Source organism: Pongo abelii, chromosome 18 (genome assembly GCF_028885655.2).
Source record: "Pongo abelii isolate AG06213 chromosome 18, NHGRI_mPonAbe1-v2.0_pri, whole genome shotgun sequence".
Lineage (NCBI taxonomy): Eukaryota > Metazoa > Chordata > Mammalia > Primates > Hominidae > Pongo > Pongo abelii.
In genome coordinates, this window is record NC_072003.2 from 13,242,698 (window position 1) to 13,266,033 (window position 23,336).

General features: G+C 42.4%; 1 protein-coding gene across 4 annotated transcripts in view; it reads right to left on the reverse strand.

Annotated features, from left to right (window-relative positions):
- Positions 1–23,336, reverse strand: part of LOC129050914 (RNA polymerase I-specific transcription initiation factor RRN3-like) — a 34,283-nt gene continuing 10,947 nt past the window's right edge. For all 4 annotated transcript variants that reach the window (XM_054534716.1, XM_054534714.1, XM_054534715.1 and 1 more), the window contains 10 exons: positions 20,022–20,120; positions 16,571–16,663; positions 14,731–14,869; positions 12,954–13,084; positions 11,123–11,253; positions 10,067–10,251; positions 8,160–8,268; positions 5,197–5,349; positions 3,179–3,266; positions 1–1,879 (listed from right to left, as the gene is read on the reverse strand). In XM_054534716.1, the coding sequence (XP_054390691.1) occupies positions 1,718–1,879; positions 3,179–3,266; positions 5,197–5,349; positions 8,160–8,268; positions 10,067–10,251; positions 11,123–11,253; positions 12,954–13,084; positions 14,731–14,869; positions 16,571–16,663; positions 20,022–20,120 (1,290 nt within the window). In that variant the 3' untranslated portion in view covers positions 1–1,717. The remainder of the gene's footprint in view (positions 1,880–3,178; positions 3,267–5,196; positions 5,350–8,159; positions 8,269–10,066; positions 10,252–11,122; positions 11,254–12,953; positions 13,085–14,730; positions 14,870–16,570; positions 16,664–20,021; positions 20,121–23,336) is intronic.

The window sequence follows — 23,336 nt, forward strand, 5'->3', positions numbered from 1 at the left end:
TTGAAAGAACATGTATTGAGGTACCTTTTATTGGTATAAGAATGAAAGTTCCAGATTAACCATGTCATTGTTTTATTTTCACCATGGATTTTTTTTCACAAACTCTTTGAAATTAAACAGACTTATTTGTAAATATCTTTCTACGTTAAAACTACTTCCCAACCCACAAAGACCCCACTTACTATTAATTTCTGGGGAATTTCATTTACTCATTTTATCTAATATTAAAAAATCAACATTTTGCCAGCAGTTAAAAAGAGAACCTTAAAGTTCTCAAATGACTTTCCACCAAGCCCCCAAAAGAAAACCACCCATATCCAAAACTTTAAAGCAATAAAAATTTCTATTTTCCAAAAAAGTATTTACAGACTGAAATTCAAACTCTACATTGCCATCAATGTAATTATACAAGCGCATACAAAGCCCTGAGAAAGAGGACGTATTTCATTACAAAATATTTATGATCAAGAAAATATTGCTTGCCTTTAAATAAATAGAAGTGGCAGAAAATAAATATGCTTAAAGATGGCCATTTTCACAAGTAAACAAAAAAGTACACATGTAAGAAACAAAGTGAAAATGCTTGAGCTTCAAAATGACTCTAGCAGTGTTTGCACAAATTTGTTATAAAGCCGTCTTCTGAAGACTTCCTCTGTTTAGTTATAAAAATACAAAGAGGCTTTAGAGAAGGATTTCACCAAGCCGAATGTACGATACGCACAGCCATCAGACCAAGACTGCACTAGAAACTTCCACCTATTGTTGTGAGCAAAACCGTAACACCAAATAATCTAAAAAATTTTTCCTGTTTGAACAAAGAAATTCTCAATAACTAACTGATGCAGATCAAAACTGACTCGATCTGATGGCCACCATGGAGCAGTTCTAGATCTAAGGGGACACTTGAGAGCCAAGGGGTCAAATCCAATCTCATGTGTTTCACACAAGCCCAGGCTCACTTTCAGTCCGTGTGAATTACATCTACCTGGACCTCCATTTCTGTCTTTTAAATCCATTTTTTCGCTGTGCCAAGTATATTACACATCTGATCCTGTTTCTCTATATCCTCTCTCTCTTCCCTATGGGCTTTTATTGGTCTCTGAAGTCCCCGGAGATCTTCAGTGCCAGCTCCAACTCTGTGTCCCAGACCACGTCGGGCCAGCTCTTGGCTTTCTATCTTCTCTACACTCCCTTGAAATCCCAACAGACAAATACCAATACAGCAGAAGGTGAACAATGTAGCCAAAATAAACACTTTCTAGTTAAAGTCTTTAAGTAGAAGTTTTAACTTAGAGGATTCTTCACTGAAAGCTGATCAGCAAAGTCCTATGACCATGGATCTGACAAAAACCCATGTTAAAACAGCAACCCGTGAAACAGTCTGCTACCTATGTTAGAAATTACCCAGTAATTGTGTCAAAAAGCTGTTAACACAAAAAATGTACATATTAAACAAGGAAATCCTTCCAAATATATCATCAACCCCACTGTAAAAGATTGCACATGATAGTCTTCATTTTGTCTGTAAGGGGAACAACAACAACAAAAAAACCCAGTCTTCAGATGCTTGATTCAGTCGAACCTGGAAGTGCCACAGCCGAGGCAGGCACTCGCTCCAGCTCAATGCCATCAATGCCCAATGGCACGAGCTGGGTGCTGAGGGCATGACAAGTGATGGGGAATCCCAAATGTCACACTCAGTCACAAATCTCTGCCATCAGAGGGGACTGGGTTGCATGTACAACACGGGTGGGGAGCCCACACTACTCGAAGGACTTCGGAAATGCGCGTCAAAGGAGCTCGGTGTGATCCCAATCACGGTATCATTCTGGGGCACTTCGCCTTTCAGAAAGTCATCATCTTCATCTTCCACTATCTCCTGTAGAAACATCAGAAATCATCAGTAACGTCACCACTGCTGACTGAAAAGCTTTCAACAATTCCTTCCTCAGGAAGGTGTTAACGTTTGTAAAGATGGTGAAGAAAATATCTTAATTTCAAAAGAAAGCCAGTGTAGTGGCACACGCCTTTAGTCCCAGCTACTCGGGAGGCGGAGGTGGGAGGACTGCTTGAGCTCAAGAGTTCCGAATCTAGCCTGGGCAACATAGCGAGACCATGTCTCTAAAAAAACAAAACAGAACAGAACAAAAGCTCCCTCTGATAAGCACTTCCTTCTTACCAACATACCCACATAACTGCTCATCATACATTGTAATCATTTGTTTCAAGTCTGACTTGCAAACAGATTTGAAGCTCAATGGGGACAGGAAACACGACGAGTCATTCTTGCCCAGTGTTAGAGCTCTTGTACCTAACACAACGTGAATGAATTACACGCCCCTCAACAAATGCAAAACATAGAGAAAAAGATGAAAGGTGCTTTCCAATGATTACTTACTAAAAACAACAACAACAAAGCCATCTTGAAGCTGCTTTTAACAAGAAAACAAATGTGCTCCCAAGCAACAGAGCAGCGAAATTCTTTATTACTGGATTCTAACTTTCCTCTCTAACTGTAACTGTCTCAGCTCCACCTCATGTGACCTGGAGGGTATGTTGCAACCTGCGTCTTCACCAGCCATTCATGAAGATCTATAAAACTAATGTAAACTGCTGGGTCAATTTCAACATGAGTCAACTGGAGATTGTTACTTGGTGAGAATGCGCAAGTGGCAAAGATCTAAATTTGTTCAGCTAATTTGTAATTAACCTTCGCTTCTCACATGTCAGTATGTGAAGTGTCTGGTTAAGCAATTTATCCAAAAAAGCCACAGACTCTTTAAATAACACCAAAACCTGGGCTTGGAATTTTATAAAGGTAGAATGAGTAAGGCACGGTTTCGGTGTGCTTTTTTAAAGAAAACAGGGTCTTGCTCTGTCTGTTGCCCAGGCTGGAGTGCCGTGCTACATTTACAGCTCACTGCAGCCTTGACCTCCCACCTCAGCTTCCAGAGGAGCTGGGACTACAGGTGTGCACCACCACGCCCAGCTAATTTAAAAAATTTTTGTAGAAACAGGGTGTCACTGTGTTGCCCAGGCTGGTCTCAAGCAATCCTCTGGCCTTGACCCCCTACAGTGCGGGGATGACACGCATGAGCGACTTGCCACTTACTATCTGACTGTGACCCGGAGCCAGAAAGGAGATTCCGAGAGTGTGCTCAATCAATCACAAACTGACCTTTCTCATGGGTTTCTTGAACTCCTGTAGCTCTTCAGCACTCATGTCTTCCCATACCTGATAAATAGGATCAATGAATTTCTTTGACCTGTCAACAAAGATCACATTTCAAAGTCAAGTTAAATACTTCAGCAGAAGTCAAAATTGGTTTGGATCTTTTCTCACAAGATCTATTACCCAAAACCAAGAAGTGAAAACTACAGCTTAAATAATTACATTAAAAAAAACCTGGCTGGGCGCAGTGGCTCATGCCTGTAATCCCAGCACTTTGGGAGGCTGAGGTGGGCAGATCACGAGGTCAGGAGATCGAGACCATCCTGGCTAACACGGTGAAACCCTGTCTCTACTAAAAATACAAAAAATTAGCTGGGTGTGTTGGCAGACGCCTGTAGTCCCAGCTACCCGGGAGGCCGAGGCAGAATGGCCTGAACCTGGGAGGCGGAGCTTGCAGTGAGCCGAGATCACGCCACTGCACTCCAGCCTGGGCGACAGAGCGAGACTCCGTCTCAAAAAAAAAAAAAAAAAAAAGAAAAAAACCAAAACAAAAAAACAACCCTGTATGTAAATGCTGTAACTAATGTGGCTCTTTCTGTATAAGAGTTCATTCACTCATGTCAATGGAGTATTGAACTACTGTTTTTCATCTTTCCATTTTCACGTGAAATTGTTTCTAAACTTTACAAAGACTGACAAGTCAGTTAGATATAGTATATCCAAATGGAAATGAAACCGTAATATTCTGGAACTCTCTTTTTTATATTTCTATAGTAATTTGCTGAAAAGTAAGTCTAGGAAAAACAACTAATCTGGTTTCAGTCAACCAAGACTTAAGGGACCAGACAATCCCAGATGGTCATGATGCTGCTAGTTATTTTAGAAAACATAATAAGCAAAAATCCTGCTTCCTTATACAAGTGCCAAGTTAAGGCTGGCCCAGTGGTTTTCTAGAACAACTCATCTAGATAAATCGCTTTTTGTTTTTTTTTTGTTTTTTGAGACAGAGTCTCACTCTCTCGCCCAGGCTGGAGTGCAGTGGCGCAATCTCAGCTCACTGCAACCTCCACCTCCCGGGTTCAAGCGATTCTCCTGCCTCAGCCTCCCGAGTAGCTGGAATTACAGGCGCCCATCACCACACCCGGCTAATTTTTGTATTTTTAGTAGAGACAGGGTTTCACCATCTTGGCTAGGCTGGTCTTGAACTCCTGACTTCAAGTGATCCACCCGCCTCAGCCTCCCAAAGTGCTGGGATTACAGGCATGAGCCATTACGCCCAGCCAATCATTTGTGTTTTGTTTATCCTGTGCAACAGAATGGGATGTGGTCTCTAGAGGAAGGAACAAGACACTTGGCACAAAATTATGAAGCAAGAAAAGACAGCACCCTCCCCTATCCTGGCACCATTATCCCCATAACCTTACATGTTTAAATAACAGTTTAAAGAAAAAAAAAAAAAAAAAACCAAAAACCCTTGATGTCAGTCTGGCTCCTAGTGAGGCAAAGATCTACCCACTCTGGGGTGCCTGCGCCACTCGGCAAGTCCTGCTAGGCATCCTCTACTTTGCATCTGTGAAATATACGCAGGGAGACCACGAGACGCTCATCAACAGCGAGGAAGGGCCACTTCTGGTGAAGAGTGGCCAATTTTGGGAAAAGCAAACATGTATCACGTTTAAATCCACCTCCTGGCCGGGCGTGGTGGCTCACGCCTGTAATCCCAGCACTTTGGGAGGCTGAGGCGGGCGGATCACGAGGTCAGGAGATCGAGACCAATCTGGCTAACAAGGTGAAACCCCGTCTCTACTAAAAATACAAAAAAATTAGCCGGGCATGGCAGTGGGCGCCTGTAGTCCCAGCTACTCGGGAGGCTGAGGCAGGAAAATGGCGTGAACCCAGGAGGCAGAGCTTGTGGTGAGCCGAGATCACACCACCGCACTCCAGCCTGGGCGACAGAGTGAGACTCCGTCTCAAAAAGAAAAAAAAATCCACCTCCTCCAGTGTCAATGTTTAAAAGTACCTACCTCTTCAGCACACAGGGATCAAAGGGGAAGAAGGTGTCCAGCGGGTTTGTGCAGGTCTGCACCGAGTCTCCTCCAGCGGTACTCCTAATGACTGGCAGCATCTGGCGATTGTTCCTCTCAATGATGGTGTAGCAGAAGACGAGCTGGTACTTACTGTGGAACAAAAAAACAACACAGACAGAGGCATTAACATGCTGGAGTGACTCTGTGGGGATGTGAGCTGCGTGTGACAACTGTACCTACCACAGAGAAATTGCTGAATGTAACAAGTGCTAGTAAAAATAACAATATAAAGCAGAAAGTACCACTTTTAGGGTACCGTTCTGTGGGTACCCTATTTGCAAGTTTGCTAAGGAGAAAGAAAATGTGGCTATCACTCAGAATGTAAAACTGGGCTTATATTTTAATGAGTAATAGATATTATTCATTAAAAATAAATGTTTGCAAGGCAAAACTTTTAGATTACATAACTATAGGTGTCTTTATTTTTACTGTTTGCAAAAGAATTAGAAGGTTGGTGGAAGAGGGATTCAGGAGTTACTCAGGAGGAAATAGTGGCTGGTGAAGAGACTTGCTGAAGAAGCACTGAAGAAGAAATAAGCCTTTACTGAAGGAGGGACACGGGGTTGACTAAGTCATGACCTCAAAAACAGGCACAGAAAGGACTGGGCATGCTGAGTGAGAACAGTTAAATGCATAGAAGAAAACATAAAATAAAAAAAGACAATTATGTTTTTAATTTTTCCAGTAGTTGTCTCTAAATGATTGAGCAACTTGAAAAATTATTTATTGGACAGCTTCTCCAAGATGAGGACTTAGACCTCACTTCTGTCACTCTCCATCTCAGGTTCTCAGGTCACCGTGGCAACTTCAAGCCACATACTTTGATTTCTGTCCTGTTAGCCCAGGCTCACAGCACTTGACCCCTCCTCCTGGTGGAGGACACATCAGCAAAACCACACTGGAGGGTGATTTGCACTATCAGGTAAAGTTGAAGATCTGCATCTCCTACAACCCCGCAGCTGACCGCACTTCTGGGTGTGTGACAAGGAAGCGTGTGCCCACACACAAGGACACACATACAAGAATGTTCCTGAGCACTAAAACACTAACACAGCCGGCTGGGCACGGTGGCTCACACCTGTAATCCCAGCACTTTGGGAGGTTGAGGCAGGCGGTTCACTTGAGCTCAGGAGTTTGAGACCAGCCTGGTCAACATGGTGAAACCCCGTCTCTACTAAAAATACAAAAATTAGCTGGGCGTGGTGGCAGGCACCTGTAGTCCCAGCTATTCGGGAGGCTGAGGCAGGAGAACTGCACGAGCCTGGGAGGTGGTGGTTGTAGTGAGCTAAGATCACGCCACTGCACTCCAGCCTGGGTGACAGAGCAAGACCCTGTCTCAAAAAAAAAAAAAAAAAAAAAAAAAAAAAAGACAAAAACTAACAGATGAAATCCCAACAAAGACTCAATAAAAAAGATTCCCAGAACATAACAGAGCAGTTAAAATCAAAATAAAGCTTTGTGTCAGTATGGTTCAATCTCAAAACCATCAAGCAGGCAAAAGCAACAGCTACAGAATGGTACACACCTTTATTTACCATATCCGTACCTAGGCAGAGACTTTTATTTCAATCCCCTGCTCTTAGCCTCACATCGCATCACACTCTGTGCCTCCAATGCACATGCCAACCCCAAATCGAGAGCCCCTGGACCAGATGGTTCACAAATGCAGTCCTCTGACCCCACCCTGAGAACATACCAGGGGCAGCAGCCTCTGCTTTGCTTCATCCATCCTCACTCTTCGAGCTGCTCACCATCTTATAACCAACGTGCTGAAGCCTCCACCCACTCACCGCCGTTGCTTATTGGTCTCTTTATGCCTTTTCCTAATCCTTTACTATCACTGAGACTCAGAAGAGAGGACACCTTGAACCAGACGCCTAGCAAAGGAGAACTAAAGAGGCTGACGGAGCTCAGCAAGCTGCTGGCTCTTATCTGTTGAAGATTTTAAGCTATGATCCGGCCTAAATATCCTCATTGAATATTCAATTCTCCAATTCGCTTTCTCCATAAAGCAGAATAACTTAGTGAAAGCTTACAAAGGAGCCAGACTACATTTAAATCTGTGCTGCCAGTCTAGCTCTATGACTTTAGGCAAGTGATTTCACCTCTCTGTACCTCCACCTCCCCATTGATAAACAGGGTTTCATCCTAGAGGGCTGTTTGAGGATCAAATGAGTTCTATGTAAAGTGCTTAGAACTGCCTGGCACAGAGGAAAGGCTATGGATTAGCCATAGCTACCAGACCTGAGAGAACAGAACTCTCTAAACCAATCTCTTACAGGTCAACATTTGCCTCATGTCCAGTTTATTTCTATTACTATTACAGCAGTCACTCTAGTAAGCATCTATGGCTTTGCCCCTCTCAGCTTACTGGTTGCCATACTTATTTCAAAGTGCTGCCCTTTGGATAAGAAGTAGTAGCAATTTCCATTGCCATCAAAGTATAAAACCAATAGCTGTATCACAGTATTTCCTGCAAGGACTGGGTTGTTTTTGTTTGTTTAAGAGACAGGGTCTCATTCTGGACCCCAGACTGGAGTGCAGTGGTACAATCAGGGCTCACTGCATCCTTGACCTCCTGGGCTCAAGTGATCCTCCTACCTCAGCCTCCTGAGTAGTTGGGACTACAGACACAGGCAACCACACCCAGCTAATTTTTAAAATTTTTTTGTAGAGATAGGGTCTCACTATGTTGCTCAGGCTGGTCTTTTAACTCCTGGCCTCAAGCAATCCTCCCACCTCAGCCTCCCAAAATATTGAGATTACAGGCGTCAGCCACCACGCCTGGCCTTTTATAATGTTACTAATTTCATAGAAATTTAACAGACTCTTACAATACTAGATAAACATAAATAAAAATATTTTAAATAACTCCCATCAAGAAAGCGTAAATAACTTACTTTGTGATTGCAGCAAAAAAGTTAACCACTGAGGGCAGGCAAATCTTCAGGGGATTTAGCTGGCTCATCACTATCCGCTCAAAATTCAGACTCTGAAGATACCGCAAACCTTTGGTTTAAAAAAAAAAAAAAGATTTTTTTAAAGGTACAAATAAGTGAAAAGTGTAAGATATCTTTAAAAGCACAAATTATCACACATTAAAAAAAAAACTTAAAAAAATTTTTTGCAGAAATGCTTTAAATAAAGGTCCATGCAGATAGTCACACAGTATATGGCCCAGAAGAATATCACTAGGCTAACCACATTCATTGGTCACCAAGGCAGCTTCTCTAAAGAAAACTTAGGAAGTAGCAGGCTGTAAGATTCCACGACAATGTGAAGTTCATACGCTTGTAAGCTCAGTGTAGGCTGAGTTAATACAGAGGGAGAAAAAGATCTTGTGATTTGGTTTCAGCTAACAATCACGACAGGCAACAAAACAAAACAGCAATTTGATTCTAGCTTGCAAGTCTTGTTAGTGAAGCTGAGTGCTATTTTCAGGTGCACAGTAGTCATTTCTAGTTTTTTTTCTAAACAAGAAAACTCCAAATTTGCCTTCTACCTCAACAGAAGGCAAATTTAGACAGAAACCACTTTCTTAGACTTAATGAATATAATTCTTTCCTACATGAGTAAAATAAAGACATCACATTTATTTTAAGAGGCAAGCTGACCAACTTGTACTTAAGTGTATTTTCTTAGGAGTTTCTTTGATGCATATTTCAATAAAAATTACCTAAATGGGATGTCACAGCTTACAAAAACAAGATATTTAATTCAGATTCCTGGCATTAATTTATACAAAGAAAAGCAGAGCTTGTATTTACTTACCTTGTGATAAAACCTCATCCTACTAGTTCATACAACATCTTCTAGAAGCATGTAGGATGTAGGTAAACATATATAATGCAACACGTACAACTTTCAGTTTAGAGCTGTGGCTGTTAACCCAAAGAGACTGCGACCCCCGCAGAGGACACCTGGCAGTATCTGGAGACAGTTTTAGGTGTCACAGCTGGGGGTGGTCGGGGACTGCTCTTGGCAGCTAGTAGGTGGAGGCTGTTAAACATCCTACAGTGCAGAGGACAGCCCCCAACGATGAAGGATGATGCAGCCCAAATGGCAATCGTGCAGGGTTGAGAGACCCCAGTTTATAGAGGAAGTGACCCACCAAACCATGTGAATTATTCATAAACATAAACAGAACAATTTACAATGACTTATAAATACTGTTCTTGGAGACTCTCTTCAACTAAAATACACTAATCTAGTAAGTTTCAACTGATAGATTTGAATTATAAGTAACTCTTAGAAATTAGCAAAACAATAATGGTCAATTAAGTCTCAAGGCTCCAGGCAGAGTTTAATCTACATAAACTCAAACTTTAGGGTCAGCCCAACCTGGCTTCAGTTTTCTAATCCTGCCAGTAACCATGTGATCTTGGGAAAATGACTTTCTTGTGCTTTGGTGCTGTCTGTAAAGGGAGAATACCTGCCATTTACTAGGCTGTTACAAGGACAACAAAGAGAAGGTGCATCCAACTGAAGTTTTGTACAGGGCGCTGGCACAGCCCAGGGCTCAGCCTCACCTCTGGAGACATCTTCACATTTCAAACCTTCAAAGGCAGAAACCTCTTTCTTAACCTCAAATCCATCTTAAGGGGTTTGTAGGGTTCTCCAGCTCAAATCTATCTTAAGGGGTTTGTAGGGGCCTATGAGCTGCTTGAAATTATTATTAAAAGTTTGAGTGTACATGCAGTTTTCTGAATCCAGTTTTTATAAAAATCTCAAAAAAGTAATGAATCACCATTCTGAAGGGTGACAAGAACACAAGGAAAATCCAGTCCAGCACTCCCACAACACTGACCTTCTTTCAGGTTTCCGCTCAAAAGCTGCTTGTGTCTAAAAACAAAGGTGTAGAACACAGCTTGGCAGGCTGAGTAAAATGGTCCATGGAGAGCAACATCACAGAATGCCTTTGTTCCCGAATCCTGGTTATTAAGGTATATGTGCAGCCAGTTAACCAAAAGATCTAGGCATGATCTTACAGTACTAGAGAAAAGAAAAATTCAAGTCAACTTTACACTTCATAAAAAAACCAGAATAACATAAAAACACATAACTGCCTTTCATTACAAACCATGCTAAGTAAGTTCATAGGTTTCTTTAAATAATACTCATGGGTACAGAGGAAAAGCAAAGAAAGGAAGGATAAGGATGGGTGCGTAAGAAGACAACCTTCCAATTACAAGGCAGAGTAGCTCTGACCTTCTAGGAACAGGTGAGCCCCTAAGAACGTCCCAAGGGATGGAAAGCAGGTTCTCCTATCCATCTCAAAGGTACCCCTCTTAGGGTGACTGGCCAAATAGGACACGTTCACCAACACCTCTCAAGAGAAAGACAGTCTGGTGGACTTCAGTATTCCCCGATGCATCCTAGTCAAGTCCTATGGTGAATAATTTTGTGGCTGGGGAAGGGTTTCAACAGCATCCTTGTCCAAAGATATCTTCATGGGCCACTGGAAGAAACTGGCCTCCTAGATAGGTCTATTACCTTTAAAAGGGTTTTTCTTCAGCTCTAACAGATACAATAGATTCGGAATGCAAATGAAAAAATGACAAACCTACAAAAAGAATCAAAACAGTATACAACTCTGTCCTCTATCCATAAAACAAATGGATCTTTAAGTACAACCACACAAAAGAGATGACAAAAGCCTTACATACAGGGTTTTATATATAAAAAAGGAGACACTTTATTCTAAAATCACCACTTAGAAATATAAACATCTTGCACAGAGTAGGGATTTTATTCACTTTAAAAACATGCCAAAAAAATAAGGGAGATATTTCTGACTTGAGACAATGCTATACTCTTTTTTAAGCATGATATTAAAAAGTACTCGGAAAATTAGGCTACTTACATAAGAGGAATAAATTTAGCTCTTGCCAAAAAGCTTCCAATATAATTTCCAGCAGCCTGCCTGATGATGGCAGGATTACTTGGATCCTGCAATTTCTTCCAGAGATGTTCCAAAAATGCCTCTGCGAATCCCTATAAAAAGAGAGGGCGTCGGTGTGATCTTTTTTAATGCCTAAGATAATCTGGCTATCAAAATCCCAAGATTTTTACTTCACCAATGTGGGGAAAAGTTCTACTACCTCATAAGTATCTCATGGGCTTCATTTTTAAAACACGTTGAGAGAATAACATTAAAAACAAAAGGCACCTCGGGTGTTAAATAATTCAATGGATCCCAAACCTAGCTAAGCATCAAAATCAACCCGGGGCCAGGCACAGTGGCTCACGCCTGTAATCCCAGCACTTTGGGAGGCCGAGGCGGGTGGATCGCCCAAGGTCAGAAGCTCGAGACCAGCCTGGCCAACATGGAGAAACCCTGTCTCTACTAAAAATACAAAAATTAGCCAGGCGTGGTGGCAGGTGCCTGTAATCCCAGCTACTTGGGAGGCTGAGGCAGGAGAATTGCTTGAACCCAGGAGGCAGAGGTTGCAGTGAGCTGAGATCATGCTACTACACTCCAGCCTGGGTGACAGAGTGAGACTCCATCTCAAAAAACAAACAAACAAACAAACAAAAAACAACAAAAAATTCAACCTGGGAGGTACAAATTCAATAGGTTTGTGATAGGGCTTTGGAATCCACATATTACAAAAACTCTCCAAGTGATTCCAATGTCAGCCAGAACTGGTGACCAACAATAATTCACATCCCATGGAGCTCCAAATGGGCACTCCTGTGAGTGCAAAGCACCTTCCAGTCTCTGGACACACTGAACTCAACCATGAACAGAAATACGGACTAACGTACAGCTGGTATTTGAGTTAATTATGCCAATCATGAAAAAAACTGACACAGCTTCTCACCAAAGGGTGTGACTTCCAACTTCTCCTAAATAGCGCTGGTCTAAACCTAGGCACACCCATTTGGGCAGAATGAATTCAACCTTCTTTCCCATGCCAACACTCTCCTGACCTCTAGGAAGACACAAAATCGTTGCAGAGAAGGAAAAGCCTTCTACATTCTTTCCCCCACCAAAAAAAAAAAAAAAAAAAAGAAGAAAAGACAAAGTGTAAAGTTTTTAAAACTCTAGATTAATAAGTTGGTTTGGGCTAGTTACAACTCGACCCTTGGAAAGAATAAAGGAAATACAGTTAATTACCCCATGTGAGAGTTTAATAGAGAAAGGCTTAAGGGAAGGGCACCACCTAGTGACCAAAAGGCAGGATGACATTTTCGGAGCACCTAGCTGGGCTGGCAGGCGGCAATCTCTTTTCTCTCCAAGTGTACTGAGAAGGGAACGTGGGCCAGGCACAGTTGTTCACACCTGTAATCCCAACGCTTTGCAGGGCAGGGGGCGGGCAGATCACCTGCGGTCAGGAGTTCAAGACCAGTCTGGCCAACATGGCGAAACCCCGCCTCTTCTAAAAATACAAAAATTAGCCAGGCATGGTAACCTGTGGTCCCAGCTACTTGAGAGGGTAAGGACTGAGAGTCTGTTGAGCCCAAGAGGTGGAGGTTGCAGCAGTGGGCAGCAGAGCGAGACTGTGTCTCAAAAAAGAAAGGAAAAAAAAACAAAAAAAGGAAGGAGAATGCGATTTTATTAAGCAGACTAGCAAGTAAGTTCAAGGAAAAGAATTATTGACTTCATGGTCTCCGTCCACCCCAGTTTTTAGGGAAAATTTTCGGGCAAAAACAAAATAAGCTAAGATAATGTTAATCACATTGTTACTCACCAATTTGAAACTACAGAGGTAAAACATGAAAAACTGTACGTGGCAGGAGGCATGGGTGGGCAACAGGAGTTTGTCAAAGATGTTTATCAGGTCGCGATATAGATCCTTTGTTTTGCCGTTATCAACCTGACCTATGGAGAAAATCTGGCATCTCAGTTTTTATAAAGACATATTTTCAAGTTTCATCTGCCATATTTTTTATAAACACAACACCATTAAAAAACAACATTATCCAGCCAGGCACAGTGGCTCCTGCCTGCAATCCTAGCACTTTGAGAGGCCAAAGTGGGAGGGAGCCCAGGAGTTCAAGGGCAGCCTGGGCAACACAGGGAAGCTCTGTCTCTACAAAAAATCAAAAAATTAGCCAGGCATGGTGGCACGCCTGTGATCCCAGCTACATGGGAGGCTGAGGCAGATGAACCGCTTGAGCCCAGGAGGTCAAGGCTGCAGTAAGCCATGTTTGTGCGACTGCATTCCAGCCTGGGTTACAGAGTAAGACCGTGTCTATTAAAAAAGAAAGAAAGAAAGAAAGACATTATCCATTAAAATATGGTTAAAACAAAATGCTACTTTTAGTTTACACAGATTTTCCTCTGAATATAATAATCTAACACCTGCAAGGAAGCAGGCCCTCACCTCACACAGTGTGGCAAGGTCAGAAATGCAAATCCTTCTGAAGGGCAAGTCTATAATTCGTGTAGCAAAAGACCTCTGATCCAATTATTTTACTGTTAGTAAACAGCTGAATATATAGGCACAAGGATGTTCATTACAACTGTTACTTATCATGGTGAAAACAGTAAAAGACAGTTAAACCCACGTGATCAGTAACATTTATTATTACAATTTTTTTTTTTAGAGATGGGGTCTTGTTATGTTGCCTAGGTAGTTAGTCTTGAACTCCTGGCCTCAGCGATCCTCCCACCGTGGCCTAAGTGCTGGGATTCAATAACAATTGTTTTAAAACAGGCAATGATATGAGAAAATGTTTATCTTCAGCATCCATGTAAAGGGCAGATTATGAAACACTTACGTTTAGTGTGACACCCAAATTCCCTAAAAAATACTCTCCTACATATACAGACGCTAACAGAAAAGGGAAAAAAGTCAAACTTCAAAATGCTCATAATGGTTCTCTGAATAGTAGAAATGTGGCCATTTAAATTGTTTTTATCCTTTCCTGTAGTTTCCAAATTCTCTAATCAACATGTATTATTTTTATAACAGCAAGACCGTTAAAACAGTAATGCAGTCAACTCAGATTCCAGTTCTATTATTCTGACTCACTGAGGTCATCTTAAATCTTAGCAATGTGAACGGAAAAAAATTCTGTTTTTGCCTGGCAAAGCCTTTAAAGTTCCATGAAGGCAAGAAGCACATATAGTACTAACACTAGCACAACAATGGTGCCAGGCAAAGACCCTCTAAACTCAATACATAACAGAGCACCACATATTAGTGCCCCCTACATCATTCTTAAATGCATTCAGCAACTTGAGTGTAATTTGATCTAAAACTGGCCAAACTCCATATATAATCTTTCAATACAACAATCAGTGAAAAGACAGAAGACAAATATAACTCAGCCAGAATCCCAGTCCCATTTTCAAGCTATGTGACTGGCAAGTAACTTGACCTCTTTAAATCATCTTAAACTCATACTCAATAGATATTTTTATAGGATTTTTATTAGTACTAGACATAATGGATGGAAAATGCCCAGCACAAAGCCAGGTACACTGCAGGTGTTCAATAAACAGTAGCTACTGTGATTTACCATCTACATAGCAGACATCCTTCATGTAGGACAAAACCAAAGACATCAGGATGTCCAGGCACTCGGCTACAGGATGCACCATCTGGTCAAGCCGTTCAGGACCAGCCTTTGTTTCATGTTCAGTTTCCTCATCTTCATCCTTTGAAGAAAAAAAGTAAATACTAACGTTAAAAAATTCAATGTGAAAGTGGTTTAGTAGGAAAACCATCATAAGTGATTATTTCCCTTAAAAGATAAAACAAAGAGGCTGGGGAAAGCGGCTCACATCTATAATCCCAGCACTTTGGGAAGCAGAGGTTGGGGGGATCACTTGAGGTCAGGAGTTCGAGACCAGCCTGGCCAACATGGTAAAACTCCGTCTCTACAAAAAATACAAAAACTAGCCAGGTATGGTGGCGCACGCCTGTAATTCCAGTTACTCAGGAGGCAGAGGCAGGAAAATAGCTTGAACAGGGAGGTGGAGGAGGCTACAGTGAGCCGAGTTTGTGTGCTCCAGCCTGGGGAACAGAGGAAGACTCTGTGCCCCACCAAAAAAAAAAAAAAAAAAAAAGAACTAAAACAAGGAAATGGACCATGCACAGTGGCTCACACCTATAACTGCCAACACTTTGGGAGGCCAAGGCAGGAGGATCACTTGAGCTCAGGAACTTGAGACCAGCCTGGGCAACATAGTGAGACCCATCTCTACAAAAATAGAAAAAAAGTAGCCGGGTGCGGCGGCACTGTATTCCCAGCTACTCGGGGAGGCTGAGGTGGTCAGATCACTTGGGCCCAGGAGGTCGAGGCTGGAGTGGGCCACGATCACACACCACCACACTCCAGCCTGGGCAACAGAGTGAGACCCTGTCTCAAATTAAAAAAGAAAAGAAAAGAAAGAAAGAAATGCAGACACCTTTCCAGGCAGGGGTCTCACTCAGGGATGTGAACCAGAACCACCTGTGAAATTTAAAATAAAAGCCAAGACTCAGAGCACCAGCTTCTGATTCTCATTGAGAAGACCCAACGAGAGCTATCCATGCAAACATCACAGATGCCCCCTACCTCTGCTCCTGGTGCCCACCATGGCAGGTGCTTTTGATGCCAGGCCCCCTTTTACAGGTCAGGATATCCACCTCCCCGCTGCTGTGAGTACTGGCAGCCAACAGCTCACAGCTGCCTACTTTCTCTAGAACTGCCCTGAGCAGAAAGGAGCCAGGACCACCCTTGCACTCTTTCCAGCCCCACCCTCTTAGAACCAATGACTGATTGACAAGGCATCAGAAAAGGACATCTCCTTGGTCTCAAGCTGGGAGCAAACTCTGTAGACCAATCCATGCCCCAGAATACCCGGTGGGATCAGGCTGTAGCGACCTCTCAAGTGAGACCCGGCCCTCGCTTAGCTCCCCTGCCCTCTTCTGCTCCCTGACACCCTCTGTCCCAAGGGCACCTGAATCCCTGTCTCAGACTCTCCTTCCACTGAACCCAACTTCAGATACCACCCAAAAGAAGTAATGCTACAAAGTGTACAAGTGGTAAAATGCAGAAATTAAATAGGTATGCTTTTCTATTAACCACGCCCTCACAAACAGCATCCGGCTTACAAAAACAAACACTGAAAGTTACAAGAACAAAAGTGAAACGTACTTCACCAAACCCAAATTCAAAGCCTTGGAAATAAACCAATTACGCCAAGTGCTAAATGATACGGCAGCAAATTACTCATATAAGGAATCATTTTCAAGTTTGCTAAACTATTTTAATTCTTTCAATCTAAAGCCTTAACAAAGATGAGCAGCACTAGCTGTTTCCACCCTTTGATTATGATAAACTTCATCTCCACTTTCATTAATAAACTGCTAACCATATTAAACAATCCTTCTGTGGAATCTGTCCCACCACAAGTTTGAGTTGCTGTTTCTTCAGCATCTTCAATATCCTGCCGGGATGCATTCACCTATAACAAAGGGGGAAAAAAAAAAGAATAAAAGAATTTTAAAAATATGACTATGTTATTTTGGGATGGAAATTCATCGGATATACACACATTCAAGGTGTCCAGATTAGTGCCTTATATCGCACTCCAATACAATACACAATTCTGGTGCAAGCCTGTAAACTGACCTAGGACATGAAGGAATTTAAATATAATAAACCAAGCCCCTTTCACTACATACTTATATAAAATCGACAACTATCACATGATGCTCTATGCCAGGTAGCCTCAACAAATTCAACATTTATTCTAGCTCTGATATGGTCTGGCTCTGTGTCCCCACCCAAATCTCACTTTTTTTTTTTTTGAGACGGAGTTTTGCTCTTGTTGCCCAGGCTGGAATACAATGGCAAGATCTCGGCCCACTGCAAACTCCGCCCCCCAGGTTCAAGTGATTCTCCTGCCTCAGCCTCCCGAGTAGCTGGGATTACAGGCATGTGTCACTGTGCCCAGCTAATTTTGTATTTTTAGTAGAGACGGGGTTACTCCATGTTAGTCAGGCTGGTCTCGAACTCCTGACCTCAGGTGATCCACCCGCCTCAGCTTCCCAAAGTACTGGGATTACAAGCGTGAGCCACCGCGCCCGGCCCCAAATCTCATCTTGAATTGTACTCCTGTAAGTCCCACATGTTGGGGGGGGGACCGGTGGGAGGTAATTTGAATCATGGGGTCGGTTTCCCCCATACTGTTCTCGTAATAGTGAATAAGTCTCACGAGATCTGATGGTTTTATAAGGAGTTTCCACTTTTACATCTTCCTCATTTTCTCTTGCCGCCACCACGTTAAGAAGTGCCTTTCACCTCCCGCCATGATTCTGAGGCATCCCCAGCCATGTGGAACTGTAAGTCCAATTAAACCTCTTTTTTGGCCAGGTGCAGTGGCTCACACCTGTAATCCCAGCACTTTGGGAGGCCGAGGTGGACGGATCATGAGGTCCAGAGATTGAGACCATCCTGGCTAACATGGTGAAACCCCATCTCTACTAAAAATACAAAAAATTAGCTGGGCGTGGTGGCACATGCCTGTAATCCCAGCTAATCAGGAGGCTGAGGCAGAAGAACTGCTTGAACCCAGGAGGTGAAGGTTGCAGTGAGCCGAGATCGCACCACTGCACTCCAGCCTGGGCAACAGAGCGAGACACCATCTCAAACCAACCAACCAACAAACAAACAAACAAAAACATCTCTTCTTCTTCCCAGGCTCAGCTATGTCTTTATCAGCAGTGTGAAAACGGACTAATACAATCTCTATGCACAAGACACTCACAGACACATTGTGTAATAAACATATCGTCAATCAATTGAGCAGAAAAATGATGAACTGCAAGCCAAATGTGCATGATGCAGTATTTATTTTGGTATATCACCATTCAAATATCTTAACATACCACTCAAACCATGCCATTTTTTATTATCTATGCTTGACCTTCTTTGTAAACATTCTAAAATGTTCCTTAAGTATATACCAGAGAAAGACTATAAAGAGTACATATACAGTTGGCCAGAGAGGTGCAACTCCAAGTGAGCACTGCACCAGTGAGCCCAAGCTCCAGCTCTTCTATTGTTCCATCTTCCTGCTTTCCTATAGCATCAATGTTTTCCTCCACCAAAGCTCCTCTCCCCTCAGTCCACAAACCTGCTCACGTCTCCCCACTCCTAAACCATGCCTCTTAGCCCTGCTCCATCCCCTCCTTCCACCACAACCCTGCACCAAGGCCTCTAACAGCCCCAATTCTGCTTCCCCACCATCCACATCCTCTCCCGAAATGCAGTTTCTGCCTCTTCACTGACATGGTCCTCCAGAAAGCAACAAAGACTACCTTCTAACCACTAAATCCAAGGACTGTTGCTCTTTTCATCCTTCTAAAAATGACAGCAGTATCTGATGCTGCTGACCAAACTCCTTCTTCCGGCAGATCCCTCCTGAGCATCCAGACTCTTGGTTTTCCCCATACTTCTATCACCCTTCTCCTCCCCTGTCCTAAACTGCATCTTTCCAAAGGTTTATGCTCAGGTCCCCACCTGCAGCCACGACTGCCTGTGAGTATTCTCTGGTAGGCTGCCCACCAGCAACTGAACATGGCCAAGATGGAACTACTCTCCCATCTGCCTCCTCTTCATGTCTTTTTTTTTTTTTTTGAGACAGAGTCTTGCTCTGTCACCTAGGCTGGAGTGCAGTGGCGCGATCTCGGCTCACTGCAAGCTCCGCCTCCCGGGTTCACGCCATTCTCCTGCCTCAGCCTCCCAAGTAGCTGGGACTACAGGTGCCCGTCACCATACCCGGCTAAGTTTTTGTATTTTTAATGAGACAGAGTTTCACCACGTTAGCCAGGATGGTCTCGATCTCCTAGCCTCGTGATCCGCCCACCTCGGCCTCCCAAAGTGCTGGGATTACATGCGTGAGCCACCACGCCCAGCCTCCTCTTCATATTTCTAACTACCATTAATGGCAACACCAAGATTCGATTCCACAGTGAGCAACCTTTGAAGGATTCCTTTCCCTTACTGTCTGCCTCCCCTCCTCCAAACCAGTCTCAAGGACCAGTTCACCTTTCCTCACAATGTCACTAGAATCTACCACTTCCTTTCATTCCCACTGCACCTTAGTGCGGGCCTCCTTAAACAAAGTTTTAACTGTTTATAATTATAATCTGCCCTTAAGAAAGGCCAAACAGGAAAAATCACTTCCTTAGAAATCCCTTCCTGACCCCACTGTGATTCTATCAGGTTCTCTAACTCATAATGTATGTTTCATTCATAGCATTTTCCACAACCATACTTTTACATTTGGATAACTATGTATTTAACGCCTTGTTCTCCAATCATGAGGAGGAACTGTCTACAACTGCCCAGCCCATGCACAGATGGAGTTCAAGACACACTCAAAGAAAGGAAGCAAAGAATGGTGCTAGTGGTTTCTTTTTTTTTTTTTTGAGACGGAGTCTCACTCTGTCGCCCAGGCTGGAGTGCAGTGGCGCGATCTTGGCTCACTGCAAGATCCGCCTCCCGGGTTCAAGTGATTATCCTGCCTCAGCCTCCTGAGTAGCTGGGATTACAGGCACCCACCATCATGCCTGGCTAATTTTTTTTTTAATTTTTATAGAGACGGGGTTTCGCCATGTTGGCCAGGCTGGTCTCGAACTCCTGACCTCAGGTGATGTGCCTGCCTCAGCCTCCCAAAGTGCTGGGAATACAGGCATGAGCCACCACACCTGGCCAAGTGGATTCTTTTCTATCACTGACTATTGTTTCCACATACTGTGATTATAACAAATTCAAGTCAGTAAATGAAAAATAAAAATAGATTACTCAATACTTACATCCAACTTGAGTAGCTTTTCAATAATAAGCTCCAGAATTTCATGCCTCAAGGTTGGAAAATATACACTAATCCTCAGTAAGTTATGAACGTAACATTCCTAAAGCAGAAAACATAAGATAAAACATTTCAACAGAGAATAAATGTTTCACAGTTATGTAAGCAAAACATCAATTACATGACCTTTAGTTTCAAATATTTAAAAAGAAAAAAACAGACTATCCAGCAATACAAAAACTATACTGTTTCTACATGTATTATGTTCCGTATAATCATTTCAATTATCTCCAGTAAATGAAATTTTTAATTGGCATAACTAGGTTTTTAAGTAGCTGTATTGATAAAACTCATACCTCATACAATCACCAACTTAAAGTATACAATTTAAGTTTTTAATATATTCAGTTATGTGACCATCAACATAATCAATTTCAGAACATTTATTTTTCTTTTAGAGACAGGGTCTTGCTCTCTCTCTCAGGATGGGGTGCAGTGGTGCAATCATAGCTCGCTGCAACCCTGAATTCCTGGGATAAGCAATCCTTCCTCCTCGGCCTCCCTAGTAGCTAGAACTACAGGTGCACACTACCACATCTGGTTAATTTTTCCTTTTAGAGAGACATGTTCTATGTTGCCCAGGCTGGTCTTCAACTCCTGGATCTTCCCACTTCAGCCTCCCGAAGTGCTGTGATTACAGGCATAAGCCACTGTGCCCAGCCAGCAATTTTGTTACATTTTAATCACTCTAAAAAGAAATCCTACATCCATTAGTGCACCCCTAAATAATGAAGACCTTGGCAACCACTAGTCTATGAATCTGCCTCTTCGAGACATTTCATATAAGTGGAGTCCTATAATCCATGTTTTTAGGGTTCAATCATGTTGTAACATGTAAACCATTCCTTTCATATCAATGGAGTCATATAATACACAGTCTTTTGGCATGTTTTTAGGGTCCAATCATGTTGTAACATATAAAGCATTCCTTTTCATTGCTGAGTAATATTCCATTGTACCATGTTTTGTCATCTGTTCATCAGTTGACAGACATTTGAGTTGCTTCTACTTGAGGCTAGTATGGATGATGCTGCTATGAACATCCATGTACAAGTTTTTCTGTGGACATATATTTTCATTTCTCTTGGGTATAAACCCAGCAATGGAACTGCTGAGTCATGTGTTAATTCTACATTTAACCTTGAAGAAATGCCAGGCTATTTTCCAAAACGGCTGCACCATTTTACATTCTCACAGCAACATATGACAGTTCCAACGTTCCCATTTCTCCATATCCTTGTCAACACTTGTTACTGTCTTCTCATTCGGATTATAGCCATCCTTGTGGGTATGAAGTGAAACCATTTCCCTGATGGCTAATGATGTTGAGCTTCTTTTCATGTGCTTTTTTTGCAGAAATGCCTATTCAGATCCTTTGCCCATTTCAATTGGGCTATTTGCCCTTTTATTATTCAATTATAAGAGTTCTTTACATATACAAGTCCATTACCAGACATAAAATTTAGAAATATTTCCTCCCATTATTTGGGGATTATTTTCATCTTCTTGAAGATGTCCTATGAAGCATAACAACGTTTAATTTTGAAGTACAATTGATGCATTTTTTTCTTTGGTTGCTTGTGCTTAGGCATCAAATCTGGAAATTACTGCCTAATCCAACATCATGAAAATGTACTTGTTTTCTTCTCAGTTTTACAGTTTTTACTCTTCATGTAGGGCTTTTATTGAGTTCATTTTTGTATATGGATATCCATATGCTTCATTCTTTTGCATGTTCATATCCACTTCTGCCAGCATTTGTTGAAATGACTATTCTCCCCTATTCAATCGCCTTGAACAATTGGTTACTGTATGTTGGTCTTCTGTCCCGTAACCATGCTGAACTCATTTATTATCTCTAAAATTTCTTGTGTGTGTGTAAATTCCTTAGGATGACATACAAAATCACCTTGCAAAAGAGAGTTTATGCCTTCCTTTCCATCTGGATGCTTTTAATTCTTTTTCTTGCCTAACTGCCTTGGCTAGACAAGCAGCAAGAGCGGACATCCTTGTTTTGTTCTTTGTCTTAGGAAAAAACTTTTGGTCTCTCACCATTGAATATGATGTTAGCTGTGGGTTTTTCAGATGCCCTTTATCAGGTTGAGAAAATTTCCTTCTGTTTTTCTCATAAAAGGATATTGGTGTTTGTCACACACTTCTGCATCTACTGAGATGATTATGTGGTTTTTGTCCTTCGTTCTGCTGCTACAAAATATTTTATTAATTCATTTGCAGGTACTAACTCAATCTCGGCTGGTCACGATGGTTCACGCCTCTAATCCCAACACTTTGCGAGGTGGAGACGGGTAGATCACTTGAGGTCAGGAGTTCAAGACCAGTCTGGCCAACGTGGCAAAACCCCATCTCTACCAAAAACACAAAAATTAGCAGGGTGTGGTACCCCATGTCTATAGTCCCACCTACTCGGGAGGCTGAGGTGGGAGAGTCACTTGAACCCTGGAGGCAGAGGCTGCAGCGAGCCGAGATGATGCCACTGCACTCCAGCCTGGGTGACAGACAGAGACTGTCCCCGCCGCCCCGAAAAAAAAAAAAATCAATCTTGCATTCCGAGCATCAGTCGCACTTGGTCATGGTACGTAATTCTTTTTGTATGCTACTAGATTCGGTATTCTACTAAGGCAACCACTATTAATTATTAAAAACTGCACAGATGATCTGAACATTGTATAAAAACTTAAGCAGAATTCTTCTATGGAAGGCTTTGTTTTCAGGTTAAAATAAGGCATGTACAATTAGTAATACATGAACTATTATCTTCTAATAATTCTTGTCCGTATAAGCATGCAGCCACTACAGATATTCCTGAAATGAACTCAGACCTTGACTTGCACATCGTAATAACAGAAAAAGGCACTGGGAATCCCCAGTAGCCGCTTTATAAGAAACGAATCTGAGTCAAATTCTTAGACATCAGTTTAAAGTCTAGAAGACAAAGTAACCTTTAAGAAAAAGACCTAACATCAGCCGGGCATGGTGGTTCACTAATCCCAGCACTTTGGGAGGCTGAGGCAGGCAGATCACAAGGTCAGGCGTTCGATACCAGTGTGGCCAATATGGTGAAACCCTGTCTCTACTAAAAATACAAAAATTAGCTGGGCATGGTGGTAGGCGCCTGCAGTCCCAGCTACTGGGGAGGCTGAGGCAGGAGAATCGCTTGAACCCGAGGTTGCAGTGAGCCAAGATGACGCCATTGCACTCCAGCTTAGGCAACAGAGTGAGACTCGGTCTCAAAAAATAA